General features: G+C 37.4%; 2 protein-coding genes across 5 annotated transcripts in view; one reads left to right on the top strand and one right to left on the bottom strand.

Annotated features, from left to right (window-relative positions):
• Positions 1-3,309, top strand: part of FAM13C (family with sequence similarity 13 member C) — a 47,512-nt gene extending 44,203 nt beyond the window's left edge. For 2 of the 3 annotated variants that reach the window (XM_051617603.1, XM_051617602.1), the window contains 4 exons: positions 436-635; positions 1,699-1,800; positions 2,556-2,650; positions 2,822-3,309. In XM_051617603.1, the coding sequence (XP_051473563.1) occupies positions 436-635; positions 1,699-1,800; positions 2,556-2,650; positions 2,822-2,889 (465 nt within the window). In that variant the 3' untranslated portion in view covers positions 2,890-3,309. The remainder of the gene's footprint in view (positions 1-435; positions 636-1,698; positions 1,801-2,555; positions 2,651-2,821) is intronic. The other variant, XM_051617604.1, reaches the window with a different exon arrangement.
• Positions 3,310-4,283: 974 nt separating this feature from the next.
• Positions 4,284-22,091, bottom strand: part of PHYHIPL (phytanoyl-CoA 2-hydroxylase interacting protein like) — a 51,764-nt gene continuing 33,956 nt past the window's right edge. For both annotated transcript variants that reach the window (XM_051617607.1, XM_051617606.1), the window contains exons 2-5: positions 12,088-12,284; positions 9,915-10,089; positions 8,984-9,101; positions 4,284-5,539 (exon numbers count right to left, since the gene is read on the bottom strand). In XM_051617607.1, the coding sequence (XP_051473567.1) occupies positions 5,005-5,539; positions 8,984-9,101; positions 9,915-10,089; positions 12,088-12,252 (993 nt within the window). In that variant the 5' untranslated portion in view covers positions 12,253-12,284 and the 3' untranslated portion in view covers positions 4,284-5,004. The remainder of the gene's footprint in view (positions 5,540-8,983; positions 9,102-9,914; positions 10,090-12,087; positions 12,285-22,091) is intronic.

Genomic DNA, 22,091 nt, shown 5'->3' with positions numbered 1-22,091 from the left:
ATAAAACTGTGGAATCTCTGCCTCCAACTCTTGTTACAGTCAGAATTTCTGGACTTATTACAACCAGTAGATGGTATACAAGAGGAGTGCAACTTCCAGCAAGATTGCAGAGCTTCCATAAATATAGTGTTCTTAAAATCTTTGCTCCTTATAAAGGCTTTTAAATAAACAGAAATAAATTGCTGGAGACACCCAAAAGCAGGGCCAGCTTCTGTCCTGTTTAGTCATGGTGGACAAGAGACAGTAACTCAGTGAGCCCCATAAGACCTCTCATGAACAATGTCAGGTAGACCTGGGTAAAGCTCTCAATATATGCAAACTATTTCAGTGATTACATCCAGGAATTTAGGTCCTTATTCTTTATGTTGTAATTCTATTAATTGTTAGTATGGTCATGCAAACAACTAATTGAATTATGTTTTTACATTTTACAAGCAGGAGGAGGAAGACTCAGATGAAGACCATTCTCAAAACAGCCATGAGTTGTCATCTGGCCCAGTATCTTGCCTTCCTGTTGATGAGCACCTGTGTTACGCTCAGGAGGAGAGTGAGCCTGCCTATGTGTCACCTCTGGATGAAAAGAAAGGTTTCAGGCAAACAGCCTTGTCTATGTCCAATTTACATGAGGCAACAATGTAAGTTCAGTCTTTTTTTTCTTTCCCCTGAACATTTTAGAATATTTTATATAGCCTTAAAATGAAACATGATCCACACTTATTACATGGGAATATTCTATACCAAAGCAGTGATTCAGTGTTTTCTTACGGGAGAAAAGTGGCAGAGGCAGTTAGTCATTTGGGCAGCATCCCTGTGGTTTGAGCTATTGATGCAAGCAACTTTGTGCCAAGTTCATGAAGTGAAAGGGGAAGGAATATATGCAGATCAGAGAAACAACTACAGAGTAGTAGATACTACCTATTGGTATCATAAAGACATGCTGGCCTACCTATAAATATTTGACAATTTCAGATATCTCACTACTTATCTTCTTAAAATGCATAAATGAAGTTGATGAGGTGCTACCAAAATTGAGAGTAAAGAAAAATATCTTGCTTTTCTATGTATCTCCACTGAGTATGCAATAGTTTCTCACAAATGCTGTGAGGTTAGGCCTGTGTATTTTGTTATTATGGAAAAAAACATACAATCCAGCTGCATATGGTATAACAGAATTCTTTTTCTTTTTTTTTTTTTTTTTTTAAATATTATCCAAATACCCGCTAAAAGATGCTTCCAGAAATGCTAATTCTGGGTAGCATTTCCACTGCATCACAGTAATGCTTGGTAACAGCTGTTTTTAGGATTAGGGCTTGGACGGTGACTATTAATTCAGTTACAGAGATGCAAAGCATCTCCTGCGAGATGCTGAGCCCTGTCAACTGCAATTAATTGCATACAAAATTAAGGCCACTAGCAAGACACAATTCTGAAAGCTTTTCCTCCCATGTTAGCCATAGAGCCTCTGCCTTCACTTGATTAGAAGCATGTGGATACTAGTAAACAGGAAGGAGCAAAACTGTTTATTGTGTGATGGTGCAGTCAGTTCTATCCGTAGCTGGGAGGGATGTGGTGGAATGTTTTGAGGCCCTGAGCTCAGGGCCTGCCATGACCCACAGCAGCAGCCTGCTTATTTGCCCAAAGGCACAGCTCTTACAATACTTCCAAGCACATGATCATGTTCTTGTCTCTGTTTTACAGGCCTGTCCTGCTTGAACATCTCAGAGAGACAAAAGCAGATAAGAAAAGGCTTCGTAAAGCTCTGAGAGAGTTTGAGGAACAATTCTACAAGCAGACAGGAAGGTAAGCAACCAGCTCAACACAAGCTCTCTCCTTCCCTTTGGGCTCCTGTGCACAAGTGTGTGTTTCTGCCGGAGAGGCTACTCTTAGGTGAGCAGGCCAGAGAAGCTGGAAGATACCATGAGGTGTCTGGTCTCTATGAAGATGTCCTTCTCCCTACTTAGTTCCTTCAGGATGTGGACATCCCTGAGGACATGTCTGTAAGAGGTATGAACCTCATCTCAGGATGTTTCTTGAGCTGAAGGGAAGCTGTGTGTTACTGAGGATGTAAATCTGCAGGGATTACAGCTGGCAGATGATTAATTTTTGAAAGGCCAGACTTGAAACCAGAAGCCATTGGTTACACCCTCACCAGCAGAAACACACACATCTTTTCCTCCTCCCTTAATTTAGAAAACTTTTGGTGGAAACTATGGAAGATATGGGTGGTTAGTATTCTGGTACCAATTTTCAGAGCACTGCGTAATAACTTCTCTGCATATTTTAGAATGAAAAAATTAGCTGCATAGCTAACATGAAAAAAAATAACCTGTTATAAGAAAATTAAATATTTTTAATACTATCCTTTAAATTCTGTCTTTTTAGAGCTTTATGGTCCTGTCAAATTCTCTTTAGTCACCTATGGTTAGGGGGGAAAAAAGGTAATCCTACGCAGTCCTCGTTAGTTGTTGCAGAATTAATTTTAAAGTCTATTTTTCCTCTTACTCTTAAAAGTAAGAGGAGACTCTTAAAATGGCGTTTTTATTTGCTTTGATCAGGAGTCCTCAGAAAGAAGATCGGGTGCCGATGGCCGAGGAATACTCTGAATACAAGCACACAAAAGCCAAAATCAGGCTCTTGGAAGTTCTCATCAGTAAGCACGATATTTCCAAAACGATTTGAAGTTAATGCAATGCTGTGGTATTGTTCTCTAGCAAAAAAACAAGTAAACACACAAGTAATGAAAAAGAGAAAGTAATTTTACAGGTCTTGGTCTTCTGCACAATTATTTGACACCACTGAGATTTTTGATGCACTTTACCAGTTATGCTAGCTGGGATGAGAGAGGACAGCAATATGCAAGAATACTACGCACGGGTGAGTGGACTATAGTATATCTATTTTTTCCTTTTGAAAAAGCCTTGAAGTGCACTGTGAGAAAGTTAGAAATTAAAAGGACACTGAAGTATTGTAGAGTCTCAGTTTGACCTGCTTTTTAGATTTAAAAAGTGTGAGGACATGCTTTCCAGGATTTTAGTCCATGGTAATGTACCACCCATTTCTTTCCAGAATTAACATGCACTATAATTAAATATTAATATCAGTTCTCAGTCTGCTTATTCACTAGATTAAAAGACACATGAGCTTAAAACAAATGAAAGAAAAACTCATGGGCAAATGCTATATTTCAAAATAGAGTTGCCACTCAATTCTAATAGGTTCAAACAAAGCTGCCTATGCAACAAAAGATAGAAAGAAAGAAGGACCTGGGTGGAGCTGCTTTTTTTTTTTTTTTTTTTTTTTTTTTTTTTTTTTTTATGACATAGATACAGGTTATCAGGAAGAGCTAAAGTGAATGTCCTGGCTGCTGTCCTTTTCACTATGGTTCACAGGACCTGGCTCACAGTACTTAAAATTCAGTAAATAGATCAACTATATGCTAATTTTTATTTCTGTATTAAACTTTGCACTTTATTTTGCCTGACGCTAAAACATCTGCTTTTCTAACTACCAAAGCTTGCTTAGACGCATGCACTTTGTAAGATGTTGGAGTATTTCTTGTGTTCTAAATTGCCACATATATATATTATATATATTAAAACAAGTCTAGATTATTGCATTATGCTAAGATATTTTGGATAGATGAAGTAGATGGTATATAATTGAGTGTCATAGTTTACCTGATGAAGAACGTTAGACTTCTTGTTTGCTAAAAATAAGATTATAAAGAAGATATTTTTCCATTGAAATTATGCATCTTTCTTAACTTTCAGAGCACACACTTTGTAATATTAAGGAGAATTTTTCACTGTTTGTGATAGACCATTTGTGTGAAAAGTGGACTGTTAACAGAATTATCAATGGCTTTTGTACTAGAAATGAAAAGCAGGGATTCTGGGAGTCTTAGCCCTGACATAAAGAGAGAAAGAATTGAAAAAAAAAAAAAAAAAAAAAAGAAAAAAGAGGAAAAAAAAAAAGAGACTTGAATAAAATGAATCATGTTTAATGGTTTGCTTTAACTGTCATTCTGTATTGGCCACATACAATAAGCAACCTGTTTTCTATCTTGGCAAGTAAATCTTCATTTTATAAAGTCTATTATATACCACCCATATTTGTATTTATATTGTCTGTAGTGGCCCAGCATGATGTGGAAGACGTACACGTTTCCAAGTAGTTTGGAGGAAAAAGTATGAACTCTAAAAAAGGATTTTTTTTATTTCTCAGAGGTTTGTTGTTTCAGTGTAGTGACTTGATAATTTATAACAACTTTTATGAATCAGAAATGGTCTCCTTCGTAAATTTGTTTTAATTAAATCTAGAGCAACAGGAACAGATACAGAGCTATTTGAAGTTTACAAACTACATCTTTGATAAGGGAAAATGATTTCATGACGTATGTATACAATTGATATTAAAATGTAATCTATATATTCTATATGATTGTATAATATTTTATACAACGGTACAAATAAAATATTTTTCTATTATATTTATTATGTCGAGACACAGTTTCTGTTTTCAGTTAGCTAATATAAATAACATAAATAACACTGTCAAACAACACGTTGGAAGTGCTGACATTTCTAGGCTTTGAAATTTAAATCATGCTGCAATTACAACCTTTCATGCTGTTTGGAGTTATCCCAGTATTTGTTCAGTAGTTAAAATGAATGCATATTTAAAACACCACTTCTAAGCCATTATTTTTATTTTGCTAAAGCAGTTTATATAGGATTTTGTTATGTTTGGCAAGAAACTGAAGACAATTTTTGCAGCATCTAGGTATAAATGGTTGCCAGAAAAAATCCAGGACTCCTAATCATTTAAAGCATCGGGGGAACAGAAGGGAAAGAGGGAGAGAAGAAATACTAAAACTCTATTGGAGACTCTGAAGACTGGTGTTTGCTTTTGGTGGCAGTGGCATGTGCATGCTTCCGACAGAACGTCTGACTATGGACGTGGGCAACAGAGGTTTGGAGGCTGCTACATATAAGGAAGGAGCTTTCAACGTCCAACACTGATGTTGCAGGTCTTGCAGCTGGGATCTTTCTTTGCATTTGCAGTAGACAAGCTCATTAGTTGGTGACCAGTAATCTCTGCAACTGTGCCGAGGGAGAGATCCACAGGATCAGTGTAAATTACTTCCAAAATAACATCCTGGGCATGATGGTAAACCATGACACCGTCTTCTTCATCGCAGGTCAGAAACTTATTATCTTTTATGTTTAGCTGGGGAAGGCGCTGCTTACAGAACTCGTCTCCTGGGGATCCAACGGGGGCGATCACGAGGATGACGTAGTGGTAGGCTGTGTACATGCAGTAGAAGTCTCCAAAGTACAAGTTAGTATTTGGGTTGAAGAGTTTTTCAGCTGCAACCTCAAACCTGTATCTTCCGTAAGGTGAATCTTGGGGTGGCTTCCCAGTGTTAAACTCGGTGTTGCAGCTAAAGAAGATGCCTTCCAGCTTCCCACTGATTGGAGAGCCATGGCTGCCACTGTTATCCTTAACAGAGGGCTGCATAGCATTCCCATGATGCTCTCTACAAACGAAGGACTGGTATTGTTTATTTTGTAACACATACTAAAGTAAAAGTAGAAAGTTAGGTTGTCGGGCTGTTTGCTAACAGTATGAAAGGGACCCAAAGGAAAATGGTTAAACTGAAAACTGGTTAGTGTCAAGATCTTAGGAGCATGAAAATCAAGGGACACCAGGCTCAGAGAAAGCTAGAATAACTTCTGCTCATGGGAAAAATCGGCTTTTCCAGTCTGGCTTCGCTGGCAGCTGTGAGCTGTGTGGGTATTATATGCAGGAAAGAACAGCACAAACAAAAAAGCCCCAAACCACAAATATCTTTAATTAGCTGATTTGTTCAGTCTTCCACTACAGTTCTAACAATAAACACAGTTTAATCACATGTTGAAAATTGCAAGTCGGTCTCAATATGCTGAACATACTGTTAGTTAATGTATATTTTTAGCATAGGCAGTATATAGTTCATGTATAAAACTGCCAGTGAGAGTTATTTCTGAATGTTTTTCAGAGAGCTGATAAGAAGGAATGTACTCACTGTCTGCCATATTTTTCCCCCCAGATGATAATTTCAGGTCTAATTTGTCTACTGCTGACTTCAATCAAAGCAGAGCTGGGCACAGACTATTAGGTAATTTGGTTAGTTTCCACTTTGGTTGGTATCCAGCTTCTGCAGTCACTAGTCCTAAGGGGTAAAAATGTACACGACTCACTTTTTTTTTTTTTTTTTTTTTTTTTTGTCAGCTGTGCTCAGATTGGTTCCAGAGAAAAGAAACATTCAATGTAACAAGTGAATTCTTAAAACTCTAAATCCCAAATTGCACTCATCAGCATTAGACTGCTAAATTTAGGAGATCAGTCCAAAACCCCCCATCTAATTCCCCTTAGCACCTAAGATTCTATGTATAGCAGGACATTCCCCAGCCTTCTTGTGCCTCACACCTGTCTGGAAGTGCTGTAGTGACAGCTTTGTCTCTTTCTGCACCAGCAACCATGTGATACCAGAAAGGGAAACCATTAAGTCAGTCCTGCAAAACACCAGCTTCACTAAGCACCCTTAAGAATTACCTTTATTCACACAGAGATTGAAAACGCATGAGGCCGTGGGGCTTAAGAGCCTTACATCTCCCTCTCACCTTATTTTTACTGTTTTCTTCTTTTCTCCCTGCTTTTTTGTTTTGTTGTGGGTTTTTTGTTGTTTTGTTTTGTTTTTTTTGAGGGGAGGGGAAGGTATCCAAGAGAAACTGCGCTCTCTTTGCTTTGAAGTTGCAACAGCTCCAGGTAAGATGGAGGTTTTACTTGGTTCAAGCAGGAGGTAGCAGTCAAAGCAAATGAATTCAGTGTAACATACAAAATAGCTCTAATCAACTCAGTAATGTCTGATGATTTTTTTTTTTTCATTATTTTCACTCTCCTCAGCAGCATCTTAATTTGACTCTAAGACAGATAAATTTAAAAATTTTTCTGTGCCATTCAATTTATATGTAGTTACTGTTTATTTCACAAGACATTGCTTGGGGTGTGGGGATAAAAGCATGAATAACCACTGTTTCTGCAACCTGAAAGCCAGGCTTCTTGCAGTTCTATTTCTGTGGCAAGATACTGACATCCAGTGGCCAATTAAGCTAATTATAGGTCAACTTTTTTTCCTGGGGTCTGAGCTGCTTCATGGTGCTCCCAGCTAAGGTAAGCAATAGAGTGACACAAACACTACTTATGAGTTCAGACTTCAAACCCTTCATTTAGGGGTTGCTGCTATAGCACCACGAGATGACACCACAGAAGCCATTGGCAGGCATGCTAGGACAAGGAATGTTCCTGAAAGGACGCCTGTGGTCAGGGTTTTTAACATATCATCCAGAAGGGTGGATTGTGCAAGGACTAGCCCCTGTAACCATATTATTACAGTTTTTTTACAGTATTACCTGTAACCAATATTATTACAGTTCTGATTGGAACAAGCAACCATCAGACAGTTACATATATTCTGGCTTCACACTGACCTGGTGACACCTAGTTTTTTCTCTCTGACTTACTGACAGAAGGGAAAACAAACTAGTCTGCATTTGTATCCAACCAAGAAAGAACATAACAGGAGCGAGGGGAAAAGATACACTGCAATCAATTAGAGTCACATTTGGCAGAACCAGATCAAAACCACAGCTAGAAATGCACCTCAGTGGCAAATTTCAAAGCTCTATGAACACAAAGGCAAGTGCACTATGATCATACAATAGAACACAAAATTATGAGTATCACAACCACCATGGGCACATCCCTGCTGTGGTGTCTTGGCCAGGATGGCAGTAGAGATGTAAGGGGTCCTTAAAAACCCTCAACAACTGCAATTCATTACATACCTCTGTTGACTTTTGCAGCTTTGTCACTATGTGACATAAAATAATTCTTCCAAAACAGAGAAGGGAAAGACCAAACCCTATGCTCTGGAATATGCAGGACACTCCTGGAATCAAGCAGATACTCATGACTGCAAAGTAGGTAAGTTTTCAAGGGTGCTGGAGCTTCCTCTTTGGAATTGGATTCCCTTGAGTATTTTTTTTCTTCATCAGCTTAAAAATACTTTTAGTTCTAGACAGGTACTAATGTGACACCCACATAGAACTGGAATTATGTGGCACAGCAGCAGCCCCATCTCTCCATACATATTGAAAAAGTACAGTCAGTGCTGCCACCCTTCTGACAGTGCTGAAATAGATGTTGAGACACTGCTTACCTCTCATCCAGGTTCTTCTCATGGTGGAAGGTTACCTCTGCATGCTGCCTGCTCCTGCTAAGTCACTACAGGAGCTTTGACTCCTATTGACAAGTCTCCTACTGTAGTGATGTTTCAGGTTGGATGTGCAAAGGCACGCTACACCTCCACCAGGAATATGCTCCTACCCTCCAACTATCCCATTTATTCATTCCAACTGAAGCACAGTGTTGTAAAATGGTCTAAACATTATCCCCTCTGCTTTCCCACATGATCTGTAAATTAACATTTGGATTTCAGAGCCCCGGTTACTACATATGGGCATAAAAATGGGGCTGGTTGCATGTGGAGAGCAATTATTTGAAGCGGAATTCTTATAAGCAGGCAAATGCCTATATGCACAATTGTGCACTACTACTACTATTAGACATTTCACTCTGAACTTCTTATAGAAGTATCTGGCTACTAAACACTCTGTTATAACAGACACTTTAATCTGGCTGGAGATCCTGCAAATACTTCAGTTCATGCTTTAAAAAACAAACTTGTATTGCCTAATGGAAGTGCTCAGTTAAGCAAGGTGAAAGAAGTTCTATTTTATGTTTATTTTATTCTGTTCTTCTAAACTGGCCATATAGCATACAGACATTCTGCTCTAGCTTTAGCACAGCTGCCTGCATTTACTTATTCTCATTACTCCCTTAAGATGCTGCACAATTTTGCATATGTTTATTCTCTTACCTGATATAATCAAAGTATTCTTTGTGCTGATTCCGATAAAAAACAGACAGTTTAAGCATACGGCCTGCAATCACTTCAGCTTTTTCCAGTAGCTGTGCTAGGTGAACTTTTGAATAATCTGGAAAGAAAACACAAGCTGCTAGTATGAAGGGCAAGAAAACCCATAATACTCTCCAAAAGTTACACAGATGTGCAGACTTAAAATTGGGAACAGAGCCTTGGTAACATACCTCGCATCATGCAGTAGCTATAGAGAAACTATATAGCCCAGCACCAGTTTCCAATAGTGGCAACAAACAAATGGCAGGAAGACACATATCTGATCCTCCCCACGAATACCCTGCAAACCTGCAGCCACTTTCAGCTCAGCATTTCCTGCATTAAAGTTGGTTTCCTTGTATTTGGGACTGCAGAGGAACCGAGAATTGCATCTCAACCAACGTGGGATCTATGAAGAGATACCTTCAGCTTTCACACAGGCAAGTACATTGGCACTAAGGGATGAACATCTAATGGAAGACAGTAACTCATAAATTAATGACAGGCTAAACTGATCCTCAAGGCAGGTTTTTGTGATGCTCAGGCTTTGCAGCATGCAGAGAAGGGAGAGCAGCAGAATGTCTTAAGCAAGCTGTCTGTTAGGGAGCTGCCACTCTGCCTTCTCTCCACAGGTGCTAGCAGAAAGCAACAGGCACACCAGTGTCTTTTCCTCACCTGGGACAAACTGGTGCCAGGCACAGCACCCTGAGGCAGATAAGCTACTGTGGAACAAGGAGGCACTCCAGCTGCCTCCCACCTCTTACAGAGTGCATAAAAGCATAAAGTTAGAATTCCAGTTTCCAGGAGTGACTGGTGATAGACAGGTAACCCACTCATGGTACAAAGGTTAATTGCATACATCTTATGCTGCAAATTGCCTCAGCAACATTACCTGCTGTGCAAAACTCGATGATTTCGCTCCACTCAGAAACAACATAATCACCGTCCACTTGCTTTGAGGCTGTCTGCACAGCTACTGTGTATTCTGTCCTCGGGCTCAAGAACCAGTGCCCACGCACTGTCATAGGCAGAGGAACAGCTTTGGCCACCAGCTTAGTGGGTACATCCTGAGGGAAACAAGAAGACAAAAACACAAGTCAGCAGTACAACCAGACCAATCCGCCACCCCTTCCTTCATTGTGTTTGCAATGATTTTACAAGAACTGAAATGTGATTGACTGACAATCTAAGGTAAGATTTTGTTGTTGTGATTTATTTTTTGCTAATTCTCATTTAAATAAAAAAACAGCTGGGAGAAAGCTTTCTCTGTAAAGGACTCAGCTGTGCATTCTGAAATAAGTCATATATAAAAGGTAAAGAAAAATTGCAAGGAAATAGAAAAGCAACCTCAAATGACATTTAAAGCTGCCACCCTGGGACTATATGCAAAGGCATCCCACTGGGCTGAACTGGCTAAGGCTAAAGCAGTGAGCAGCTGCTACAGTTACAATCATTAGTCTTCCTGTCATCTTTTCTTTGGCGACAGCTACTGTGGTCAGGGCTCCGTGCCCACAACCTGGTGGAGGTTTTTGCCCCTATTAATTCTGTCAGTTTCCATGTAACATTAGAAGTCCCATTACCCCAGCGTGTCAAAGCCTCACCCTCCAGTTGTGTATCAGGAAATGTTTCTAATGGTACCAAAAAAAGGGCAGACTACCTAAAACCAGATTAAATAGAGGGGTTTATCTTTTACACAGTTAGGGAGGAGGGGCAGATATATTGCTTTCCATAACCCTAATCTGTTCATCTGCTACAGTGGCTCTACTTTTTACCAAAAAAATACAGATAAAATTACAACTTTAGACCAGTTTGCACAACTGAAAAAATGTGTAGATTAATAGAATGAAGGAAAACCAACAGACTCTATCCAAGTAAGCATTTATATGAGAACGCCTATTTATTCCTGCAGTATAAAATGACAGTTTGAAGGATCCTAATCCAAAAGCCATAACAGTAAGAAAAAAAGCCAAGCACACTCTATTTGCTGCCCTAATTAAAAATGGTGATAATAAATGGCTATTACAACATTAGGTTTGGTAGCGTTTCACATGCTGGCTCCTAGCAAACTGCCACATCTTGGCCAAATGTAATTTTTCTTTTTTAATTTCAAGCAGTGATAAGTGATTTTTCATTACACTTAATTAATGTTACTTCCAATCACATTAAAACCAAAGGAAATCAAATAAGGAAATGCAAAAACTACACACATGCTATTAACAGTAGGCACAGGAAAAATACTCTCACAATAAAAAGACTCAGAGAAATTGGTGGAAATATTTCCTGGTTATCCCACTGGTTTATAAACCAATAATAATTTAGGTGTTGTTAGAATTAGAGCTCTCATGTTTGCGTGTATGGTTATGTGTGCCTTGGCAAACCTTACCTTTTAGAGATATTGCCAACACTGCTTTTAAATTTGCTGATGATTGTGTTGTTTATCTGTTTACCTCATTCCATGTTTCTCTAGATATCTCAGTATTTCAACTAGTCTGGGGTCAAATAAAATTTTGCTGCGTTTGATAACTCAGATTCTGCAATACATTCAGTGTATGTCCCTGCATCACTGGCTTGAGTAAAGAGGCCAGATGAATATTCAGGTCACAGTGCTGAATGCTGCAAACTAAAATTGCTGGAAGCCTTCCTAGAAATGCATTAGAATTTGTGACTCTTCTGTTGAAATGATATGTGTTGCTCTCATGAGTCTGTCGCTGCACAAGGACAGGCACAGAATACATCAATTGTTCAAATAATGATTAAGAACTAGTCAGGAATAAAAAGGTCTGTCTTGCAATAAACTGTACAAGTTTCAAAATTGTTCCAGCTTCAAATGAAAGAGAAAAGGTAATGTTCAGTTTTCTATTAAGCAAATGTATTAATTAGAGAAGGCTAGAGATGGAGAAGGTATTCCAAGTATAACAAAGTTACTAATCAGATTAATCAAAGCCCACCACTGCTGTGTATCCAATGCCTGTTTCCCATCGTCTGGCTTTGAAAGAATAAATAGATTAGTCTCAGTGTTTAATTAAAGTCAAGTATATCCACCTTGATTTTAAAATGAAAATTACCTTGTGTTTAAATTTGTTGGAATTCTTGTTTTCTTTCTTGTTGAGATCGATGAAGTAGTGAGTAATGCGGTCCTTGGATTTAGAATCCATTTCCCAAGAAATCTTGAAGGAATCACACGTGATGTTACTTATTTTGATGTTGTGTGGGACTGGAAGTTCCTCCATCTCTGCAATCCCACTATCTTGTGATTTGTTCCCTGCAAAAGAAATAAACATGATTCATTCAGTTAAAGGCCTATTAGATACTTGTTTTCTGAGCTCCAACACAATCACATCTCTGAACAGCCCTTCACAAAGTACCATGGGTGGTACTCAGAAGTAATTATGAGGTAGCAGTTGTGCAAGTCTCAATTTCAGGGATGGGAAATATTGGGAAAGGATGAAATCCCTCATGTGAATAAACACCAATAAGCCTGCATAGACTGCCTAGTATTCCAGCTGTGTGCAGTTGCAGTTGAGAATAAGACACATCTGACACTATCTGGTGCTTCAGCACTTAGTTAAGATGCCAGTAATGTCCACAGTTAATATTATTAAGAGCCCTGTGCATACTGTCAGTGAAATAAATACGAACAGAAATCATATTCAACATAAAACCACTTTTAAAGCACAAAGTGAACCCAATCTCTTCCAGATTTATAGATGATGCGTGTGTGTGTATATATATATATGTCTCCTTCACAATGAAAAAATTAATAGTGATCACTTTGTTGAGCACCACAGTTAAAGGGACATACACACCAGTTTCATTTTCTGGTCCTTACTCTCTCTAATTTTTTTTTTGCCCATTTGAGACCCTGCAGTTATCTTGGGAACTTTTTTCTAATTTCTCTAAGTGCATATGATAAAGCATCACATGTTCTAAGATTAGGTCTTCCCTTAGATCCCAGGTAGATCATGTAGTAGACCATTCTGTGAACATTAAAACTCAGATTAGGTCATCTTGCACTACATAAGATGCAAGTCAAAAGCAAACAAAAATAACTTAAAAAGCAGAAAGCCAATAAAAATAAGAGGGTAAAAAAGGAAAAAAAATAGAGAAGAAAATGTTAAGAGAAGGAACAAAGAAACAGGGCATAAAAAAATTAGAATAGAAAGAAACAACGGATAAAAACAAGGCTAATGTCTGTGTAAGAAAGAAAGGAAAGCTCCCAGATTCTGTCCAGATGAGGAAGACTGGAAGCCCATGCAAAGATTTGAGGAAACACACCGTCAGAATCATTTCTAGTCACATTTAAGTATAGAAAAATACAGCGTTTGTATTTTCCACATAACTAATTTAAAAAATGGACACAGAAGGTGACTCTAGTCAGTAATAATAATAAAAGTTTGATGTGGAAAACATTAGGGGCATTGCAACCAATCAACATATGTTGTCAGAGAATTACACCAACACCACAAAGCAGGCATATTAAGGTTGGCTTGATTGTTCAAAATTCTACTCATGGATATAGGAAATTCAATGGCAGAGTCTGCAAAATCCATGTATTTCCAGCTAGGACTCTGAATAAAGAAATTTTACTGATAACTGCATTAACAAATAATAACACTGTTCAATTTTTGATTCATTTTATGCAGGGTGTCTATTCTTTAAACATCTTATTGCACTTTTTTTCCTTTTCAACCAATATTGAAGTAAGTCAGATGGTGCATGGTCTTGCTCCAGTTCCTATCCTATTTGTGCCATCTACAATGACATTTTCAACAAGTGCACAGGCTGCAGTAGGCTAAAAAATACCAGACATTACTGAAAGCTTTCTGTTCATATAAAATACAGTGCTTTTAATATTTCAGAAAGCCAGCAGGGAGAAAATGGCTTTCCTTTTTTTTGTAAGCATTTTGTATTTGAAAAATGACTGAAAGTTCTACCAGGAGCCCTGAAAAGGCTACATATGCTCACTCTTCCAGGAGCGAGGGTCTGTGTTTAAGTAGAAGATGGAATGATGCTGCTGAGGTGCTCAGATCTAGAGAGCTGGATGGACTTGGATCCCAGTACACTGAACAACCAACTAAAGACCTGAACAGACATGCAGTCAGGAAATCCAAGCTATATAGATATGTGTGTATATATATATACACACACACACGCAATACATTAGTGTGCAACTTCTTTGCTTCAAAAGCAAGCTTATGTACTCGTAACTATGAGCCCAAGCCATATTACAAACCAAAGCAGTTGGTTTAGCTAGTAGGTTAAGCTTCAGGAGACACATACAAAGCAGAAATGACACTGACAAAAAGTAACAGAGACAAAAACCCCAGGTTTTGGAACATACCAGTGACAGTCATAGAGCAATAGTGCTTCTATAAATGGCTATTATTTTCTGTACAATCTTGGAAATAATGTCTGGCTTACATATTTAGATGTGTGCACTCCCAGTCCTTTTAATTTCTTTGCCTAAGAAGAACTGAACAACTGGTTTAAGTGAATGTCTAGCAGAAAATCTCCAGGTAATTTTTAGCAAAATTTTTAATATGTCAGAGAAAAAAAAACAAAAACACTTGCATAACTCAGTGGTAAGCTAACCTTTTTTAGTGATGGAACAAAATCCAAAATAAACTCTTTTCTGAAATCTTTAAAGCTCTTTGAAAGTGAAAAAAAACCCAACAAACACCATTCTGTAGATTTTGAAACACAAACAGAATATGAAATAAGAAAGCAAAATATCTCACAATTATTACTAGCAAGCAATAGTCCAGTTTCCCCTCTTTTTAGACTATGAATTATCTGCCATATTTGCAATCCATGCATATATTTTGATACATATTTGTGTAGTCCTCAGTGTCAAAATCCATTGCGTTGATAGGCAGCAATAGGAATTTGATAATGATACATAGTAATAATATGGAGGATGAGGCTCAGTAACTATTGATAAATTGCGACTTTTGAAAAGCAATTGGTGTATCATTGCATGGGAACAAGGGAAAAAAGAACAGAGCATGAAAAACATGAAAAGAGAACTCTCTTGTTCTCTTTGGATTTGACTGATCCTAGGAACCAATCATGCAGGCTTTGCCCACACCAAACACACTAGCATTCACACCATCAAGAAATTCTGAAGCATTCTCTTGTAAAGCATAAGCTGTAACTCAGAATCTGGATCCTGCAAAAACTAGTGCTTTTCAGTGTGCAATCTCTCCTAAGACATACTGGAATACAACATAAAATGACATCACTGCATCATAATTAACTAGAAAGAAATGAAAATGCTAGGATAGCACAGGAGAGCCAGAATATCCTTTCCAGTATGGTAATGTACATACATAATGTATAACAACTACATAATGTGAAATATTTCCATTAGAGTTTACCAATTTTATAAAAGCATTACAGCTACTAGAACATAAAAGTAAATGCTTATAAGAAAATAGTAAGAATGGGCAGAATTTTCAATAGCAGAAAGGTAAGCTGAATTTGGAAATCAGGTGTTTAAGAAAATACTACTATCTGCTCTTAAAGTGGGGGTTCAGGTAGGTGTGAGAATATTGTCAATAAACTAGGGTCTGATAATATTGTCATGCATCTGACTACTTAAAAATGCTGACTGCTACAAAAAAACTGATGAGCAGCCTACCCACTAGTTAAAGCTGAAGACTGCATGTTTGTGGTGAGTGAAATATAGGTGCCGTGGAGATCAAAACCTGACAGATACAAGTGACTAAAAATGTAACACATTTGTATCTTGACTTCCACTTGTGCTACTAATAGCAGAAATAGCAGCTGGACTTACTCAAAACCAGCATATAGTTGCCCTAAAGCACTCTGAAACTCCAGCTGAGAAGTTACTACTGTTACAGATGTGAAAATAGGTGGAGAAAGCTTTAGAACTGGCTGCTTTCATACTTGTCACTTTGCTGCTTCACTGAAGCTAACCTGATCTTTCTTTGATGAAGCATCACAATACAGACAAGAAATGAAAGTAGCATAGAAAATGCTGCTCTGAACAGCTTCTTCTCAAACTAAAACAGATCAGCTCCCAATTAAAATGTCTACTTCATTTTGCACATTCATGTTGCTTCAACACTGGAAGCTACTGTGGAACTGGATAAAAATACTACTGTCAGGTCTCTTTTGGGCAGAAACTTATTGAAGAATTAGTAGTCAAACAAACCTGGCCTCCCCTGCCAAAAAACCTGGGCATGTTTCCCCCTGTGCTGCAGATACAGCTCTGCTTTAAGAAAAACACAGTTCACTTCTAGAACAAGCAAAAGTGCCTAGTGATTCTTGATCCATATAGTAAGTCAAAGACCACTCGTGTGCATAGGTCACACTGGAAGCATAAGACTTTAAATTTTTTCAAAGCTAAAGAACAAACACAACATGCCAGCTTTACTGAGATCAGCTGGAGAACTGCAAGATTAATGTTTTATGCTTCTATTCACAGGCTTATCTCTTCCTGCCATATCCAGAGTTAAATTTCAAGTTAAATTGTCTAATCAATTTTAAAGTGGTTATGATACTTACTGCTGCAGCTGAGCCAAAATGCTGGCAAATGGATAACAAACCAGTTTTATTTATATCACATAGACACACTTAATTTAGTATCCTCATTATATCATCTGCTTACATAAATTATCTCTGAATGGGAAAAAAAAAAAAAAAGGCAGAAAATTCCCATTCAACATTCATGCCTTTCATCTGTCACTATTGGAGTCAAATCGTAAGACTTAGAAATTGATAAGCCCACACTGAAAAGATTTAGAAAAGGATTTTTTAAAATTTATTTTCCTTGTCACTCAAAACAAGCTGAACCATTACATCTGCAGCAGTGAAAGGATGATGGAGAACCACCTCAGCACAACCTCTCGTTATTAGGTAGTAAGCATTCACAGTCCCTGTGTTGTTATTAATGCTATTAAGCGTTACCAACGGCAAAAAAATTAACGGAAGCAGTATGACACACATTTATAGAAACCCTACATATACCTCTGAATTTCCCATAGTTTGAATGTAATTCAGCATTTGGAAACATTAAAAAAGATAGGTTCATGCTCACAGGTTGCATACCAGACACACTGCAGTAGAACTCCGAAGCACTCAGAACTCATGCAATTTGTATTCAGCAACCAAATCACATACTCCTCCCCAGAACTCCATCCATAACACTACTCTGCCACCTTTCACAACATTAACAATGTAGCTTGGTGCATCATGAGAAAATATCCAGCAGTCAAGAAACAAATTCACAGAAAACAGAAGCTACAAATGACCGAATACAATGACGTAATAGCCATCCATCAACAGGGAAGAAACTATAAATATTACAGTCATAATGAGTGTCATTGCTTGTACTCAGTGTGAAGGAAACTCATGAAATACTCATTCAACTGCAACAGTGTCCATTAAATCTGGAGAAACTAAAAGAAAGCAGGACTGGGTGAAATCCTTTTTTTCTGCTGGAACAGTGAAAGGATCCCTTTGGTAACCATGGATAACAAAATATAGCTGTGAAATACTACAGTTTATCTGCAATTTAGACTTGGATACTAGGGGGAATGACCATCAAAGTAAAATATTTTCAGATTGCTGTTTCCCGTTCCAGGAGTTTAGATTCAGCCAATTCAGGTATTTGTCCAATATATGAACAAAAAATATTTATTTTATATGTGGAAAAAATGTAAACATCTAAACAGAATTTGGAATTAAGGGAGAATCTGAAACATAATTCAACAAAATTCAGAGCTGGTCTAAGTAGTGGTGGAAAGTTACACATCCCTGATGTAAATGAGCTTTATATCACAGACCCCAAACATGCCAGGAGAACAACCAACAGAAAAGAGAAGGAATGGATAAAATAGCTCTTCCTTGCATTACTTTAAAATCTCTTGTTGACTGTGTTTTCTGCAAAGGCTTTGTCCCTCTGTCCCCCAAGATGCAAATTACATCAGCTTAATGAAGTGTAACTTACATTTTCATTTAATCCCCCTCAATTTACCTCTTTTCACATCACAGTGGAAAAAACTCCAATTGTATAGACAAAGACAAATTATCTGATTCTAGGTTTCTTAATACACAGGAAAAAATCTTCAGTGTCTTTAAAGTCTTGTTGTGGGAAATATGGACTCCCATGCTTCTGGAGCAGACATTCAAAAAATTACTACTATGCCTCTCCTAAGCTGTCAAAACCATTGCCATGGGTCTTTGAAAACATGTTTCCAGAGGATTTTTTTAAAAAAATTCTGGCATTTTGGGCTGTCAATTTGTACTTTGTAAATCTCATTCTTGTCTTTGCATCTAAAATTGTTAGCGTTAAGAAGCTTCTTTATCTGAGGATAAAACTCTGCATTTAATATGGTCTAGATTTAAAACCACAATACAACATGAAGAGTGGCATGCTTTAGTGATTGCTATTTCCAGTTACAACCCTGTCTTTTCCAGCTGTGAGTTACATTGAAGAGTGCACTAGTCTATATACTACCACATTCTCAGCCTTGGTGACTTGGGAATTTTTGAGACCCCCAAAGATCAGGTTTACATTATACACATACCAATAACACATGAAATGAACACACCAAAAGCCAAACAAAGTCTTGTAACACAAATCCCATTTTTAAGACTGTCACCTTTCCCAGATCTTAAAATACATCTCAGTTGGGGAAAACAGGAAGTGTTTTTCTGAAGTTAACATTTTCAATACAACGAGCAACGTTAGCTGTGACCTTTTTAAGTAGAAATGCTTGATGATAGGGGATGAGCTTCATAAAGAGCATCTAGGTATGACAACGTAAGAAATCCTCTTACTAGATACGGATACTAACAACTGAAAACAACACATGTAGAAACAGTAACTCCCATTAAATGAACAGGGACATCTTTACACTTTCTGAAACAGAAAAATTTCTACCTTTCCTTGTCTTGATAATTCAGCTGATTGGTTATGTATCATCTTTATATAAAGGCAAATTATTAGGTTTGTAATTCTAGAAAACTGACATAGATTGACAATATTTGAGTGCTATAATTCAGACTGAAATCTCCAACTTACTGGAGAGGTATTTTATTTACTCAAAATTTCAATAGGAGGGATAATTATTCTTTCCCTATAACTGCAAAAAATGTCAGAAAACTGCCAGGAAATTATATATTAACTGCATACATCAAAATCAACTAAGCAAAAATACAATATAGTGGTTTTGTGCTGAGCTCTGGAATGAGTGGATAACTGCTAGCTATACAAAATTGTTTTAAACAACCAGGGCAACATGTCCCTACCAAACAAACAAGTAGCCTGAATATGAAGAATTTCAACATTCATTGCAACACTTGTTTCAAGAGAGACAAAATATTACTGAAGAAATACAAATACAATATTTACAAAATTATCATACCAAGGTAATATAAGCAGCACTTCTCCATGACGGCTATACAATTTTGAAGTTCAACTTGCTGTCCATAACTACCTAAGTAGCATTTATGCTTTATTCATGCTTCACGTACAAAAAGTGAGTAAATAGTCTCAGACTCTAGTGTTGCTCTCTCCTCTCCACCAGAATCTTGGTAAATTAACTCCCAATACAGATTTTCATATTTATATAAGTACATTTAAGAATATTTTCTAAATAATTATACTTGACAAACATTAGATAAAGAGAGAATGCCTGGCTCTATAAATCCTGTTAGAGGGATCAACCCCTCTAAATCTTCTCCTCATTTCCTCCCCAGGTCTGATACTACTGTTGTGCATTTTCTAGTAAGATAAAAAAAATAAAATAAAATAAAAATAAAATAAAAAAAAAAGCAGCACTCTGTCCAAAACTGAATAATTTTGAAAATAAAACAATACTTATTTGTAATTGTGATGTGTATCAATGCTTACTGAGTGTTTTTTAAATGTTCATGTACATTCAGATTCTCTTCTTACTTGCTTTTAATTCAAGCCTTAATTTAGCTGCTTCCTGCTAATCTACACCATTGACTTCAGCATAAATGTTCCACATTGCAAAACAGAGAGAATAAAGCCAGACTCTGCCTTTAGTACAATCATTGCCTTCAGCAGAGAGGGTACCCCAAAACTGTGCCTACATATAGCACAGAGCAATCTCCAGATTGTCTAGTTCCTCTATTAAAGAATTTCTCTCAGTCTCTTAGAAAGGACCCAATTCTTCCTCCATCTCACATGGAGAACAAACGTGCTCTACAAAGGGTCCCATGATTCAACCCAAGAGCAGACCAATATCTCAATCCTGCCACCGACAACAACAAATGTGCAGGCTCTTAGTTCCCACCAAGCAGCGTCCTGCTGTCTCCCAGACATCATTTCTCACTGCCTGCTGTCAACTACAGGACTGAAACTTTGTTCAGCAAGCAGGCTTTTGTTTCACAAAGACAGCTCAGAGACTTGGCTGTTACGTGGCAGGAGATGTAGGACAGTGCATAATGAACGAAAAGCATTCAGCACAGCATTCGTTGAAGGTTTGCCATTCCCTCAAATATTAACTCACTCAACTGAGATGCTCATTTCCTCTTAGCAAAAGCATTTGTCTATCACATATTTTGAGATCTTGTGCAGGTGGGACTTCAGGGGCTTAGTTTCCTCAACTGTGTATGTTTTCCACTAACACCAATGAGAATACACGATGCAAGTGTGGACAACCTGACAGCTAGTAGTAGCAAATAAAAGAGTTACACAGCCATATATTGGAATATGATTATTCCATCAGAACTGTCAGGCTTTGGTTTACACCGCAAGCATTCCCTCAGTGAACACTGCATGCAACATTAAGTTAAACAGAAAATTAAGTGCATCTGTACAGAGAAGGTTACTCTAATTAGCAAGCAGAAATCAAATAATCCCATTACAACATTTCTGTAGAATACGAATTTTGGCTTAGAAACAAAATTTTCAAGAGCGTATTTTTTGGTCACATGCACTCCTTCAAAGTTAAAGATAATAAACATTTCTTCACTTCTTAGAAGTACAGTGAAAAGGAAAAAGCAGGAACAACCATTCACTCCTGCCATGAGACACAGATTTCTGTAGAATTACACCAGGAATGAAGATGCACCCTCTAATTCAAAAGCAAAGGCTGCTGTCCAAAACATTGTATACATATGACTTGGGAAGATGTTCATGTGCAATATTAATATGATGTACTACTGTGGAAACCACTAGCACTCTTACTATGATAAGAAAGAAGAAAATACTTTTTAAAGTTTTTGTTTGTTTGTTTGTTTGTTTTGGTGTTTTTTAACATCAGCCTTGAGAGATTAATCTCTACAGGGTTCATTTAGTACAGAAAGGCAGTTTCCTAAACTGGATAATATGAGTACCTACATTTAGCTCTCACATTTAACTTTGCCCTGGAGGAGTCTAATTCTTTTCAGAGACTAGAGAGGGATGTCACAGAAGTTAAGACTTAGCTGAAGTTACATTTTGTAATTACTTCCTAAATTACATTAATCAGTTCTCATGATGCAACAGCAACTTCTGATAATTTGCAAGATTGACACCAAAAAGAAACAAGAACACTGGGGGGGGAAGTATTAAACTGCAGTCAATTTCTAAATTCCCATAGCAAAGAAATTGACATCTCACTGACTCAGAAATATACTCTGAATTGATACTTTCAAAGGAAGAAAATTTTCAAGAATAATGTATTTGAATTTCTATGTCAAATACTTCAGAGTTTTTCACTTCTCACCACAGTATTTTTTCTGAAAGCATTAATAGGATCAAACATCTCAGGACCATTTAAGCTTGAATGTGGATGAATTTATATCTTGCCAACTGTAATTATCGCTAAATTATTTAATAGCTGTAATTTAATTAATTTTAATTAAAAATAAATAATGCTTTCAATTGCATCATTACATTAATTTATCAAGATAATAATTTCCTCTTCTGTTATTATTGTAAAGAAAATTCAGATGTATCACTGTGAGTTCTCCTCTGCAACCAGCCAGTTGTTCTCATTCCATGCCAATTCACCCTTTGATTTTTGACCCATCCTTATTTGAAGCAAAAATGTAAGTAACATTTATTGACCTCTTCAGAAGTGCCTAA

This window comes from Apus apus, chromosome 4 (genome assembly GCF_020740795.1).
Source record: "Apus apus isolate bApuApu2 chromosome 4, bApuApu2.pri.cur, whole genome shotgun sequence".
In the NCBI taxonomy this organism is placed as follows: domain Eukaryota; kingdom Metazoa; phylum Chordata; class Aves; order Apodiformes; family Apodidae; genus Apus; species Apus apus.
The sequence above is the reverse complement of the archived record's forward strand: the minus strand, read 5'-3'. Positions and strand labels throughout refer to the sequence as shown.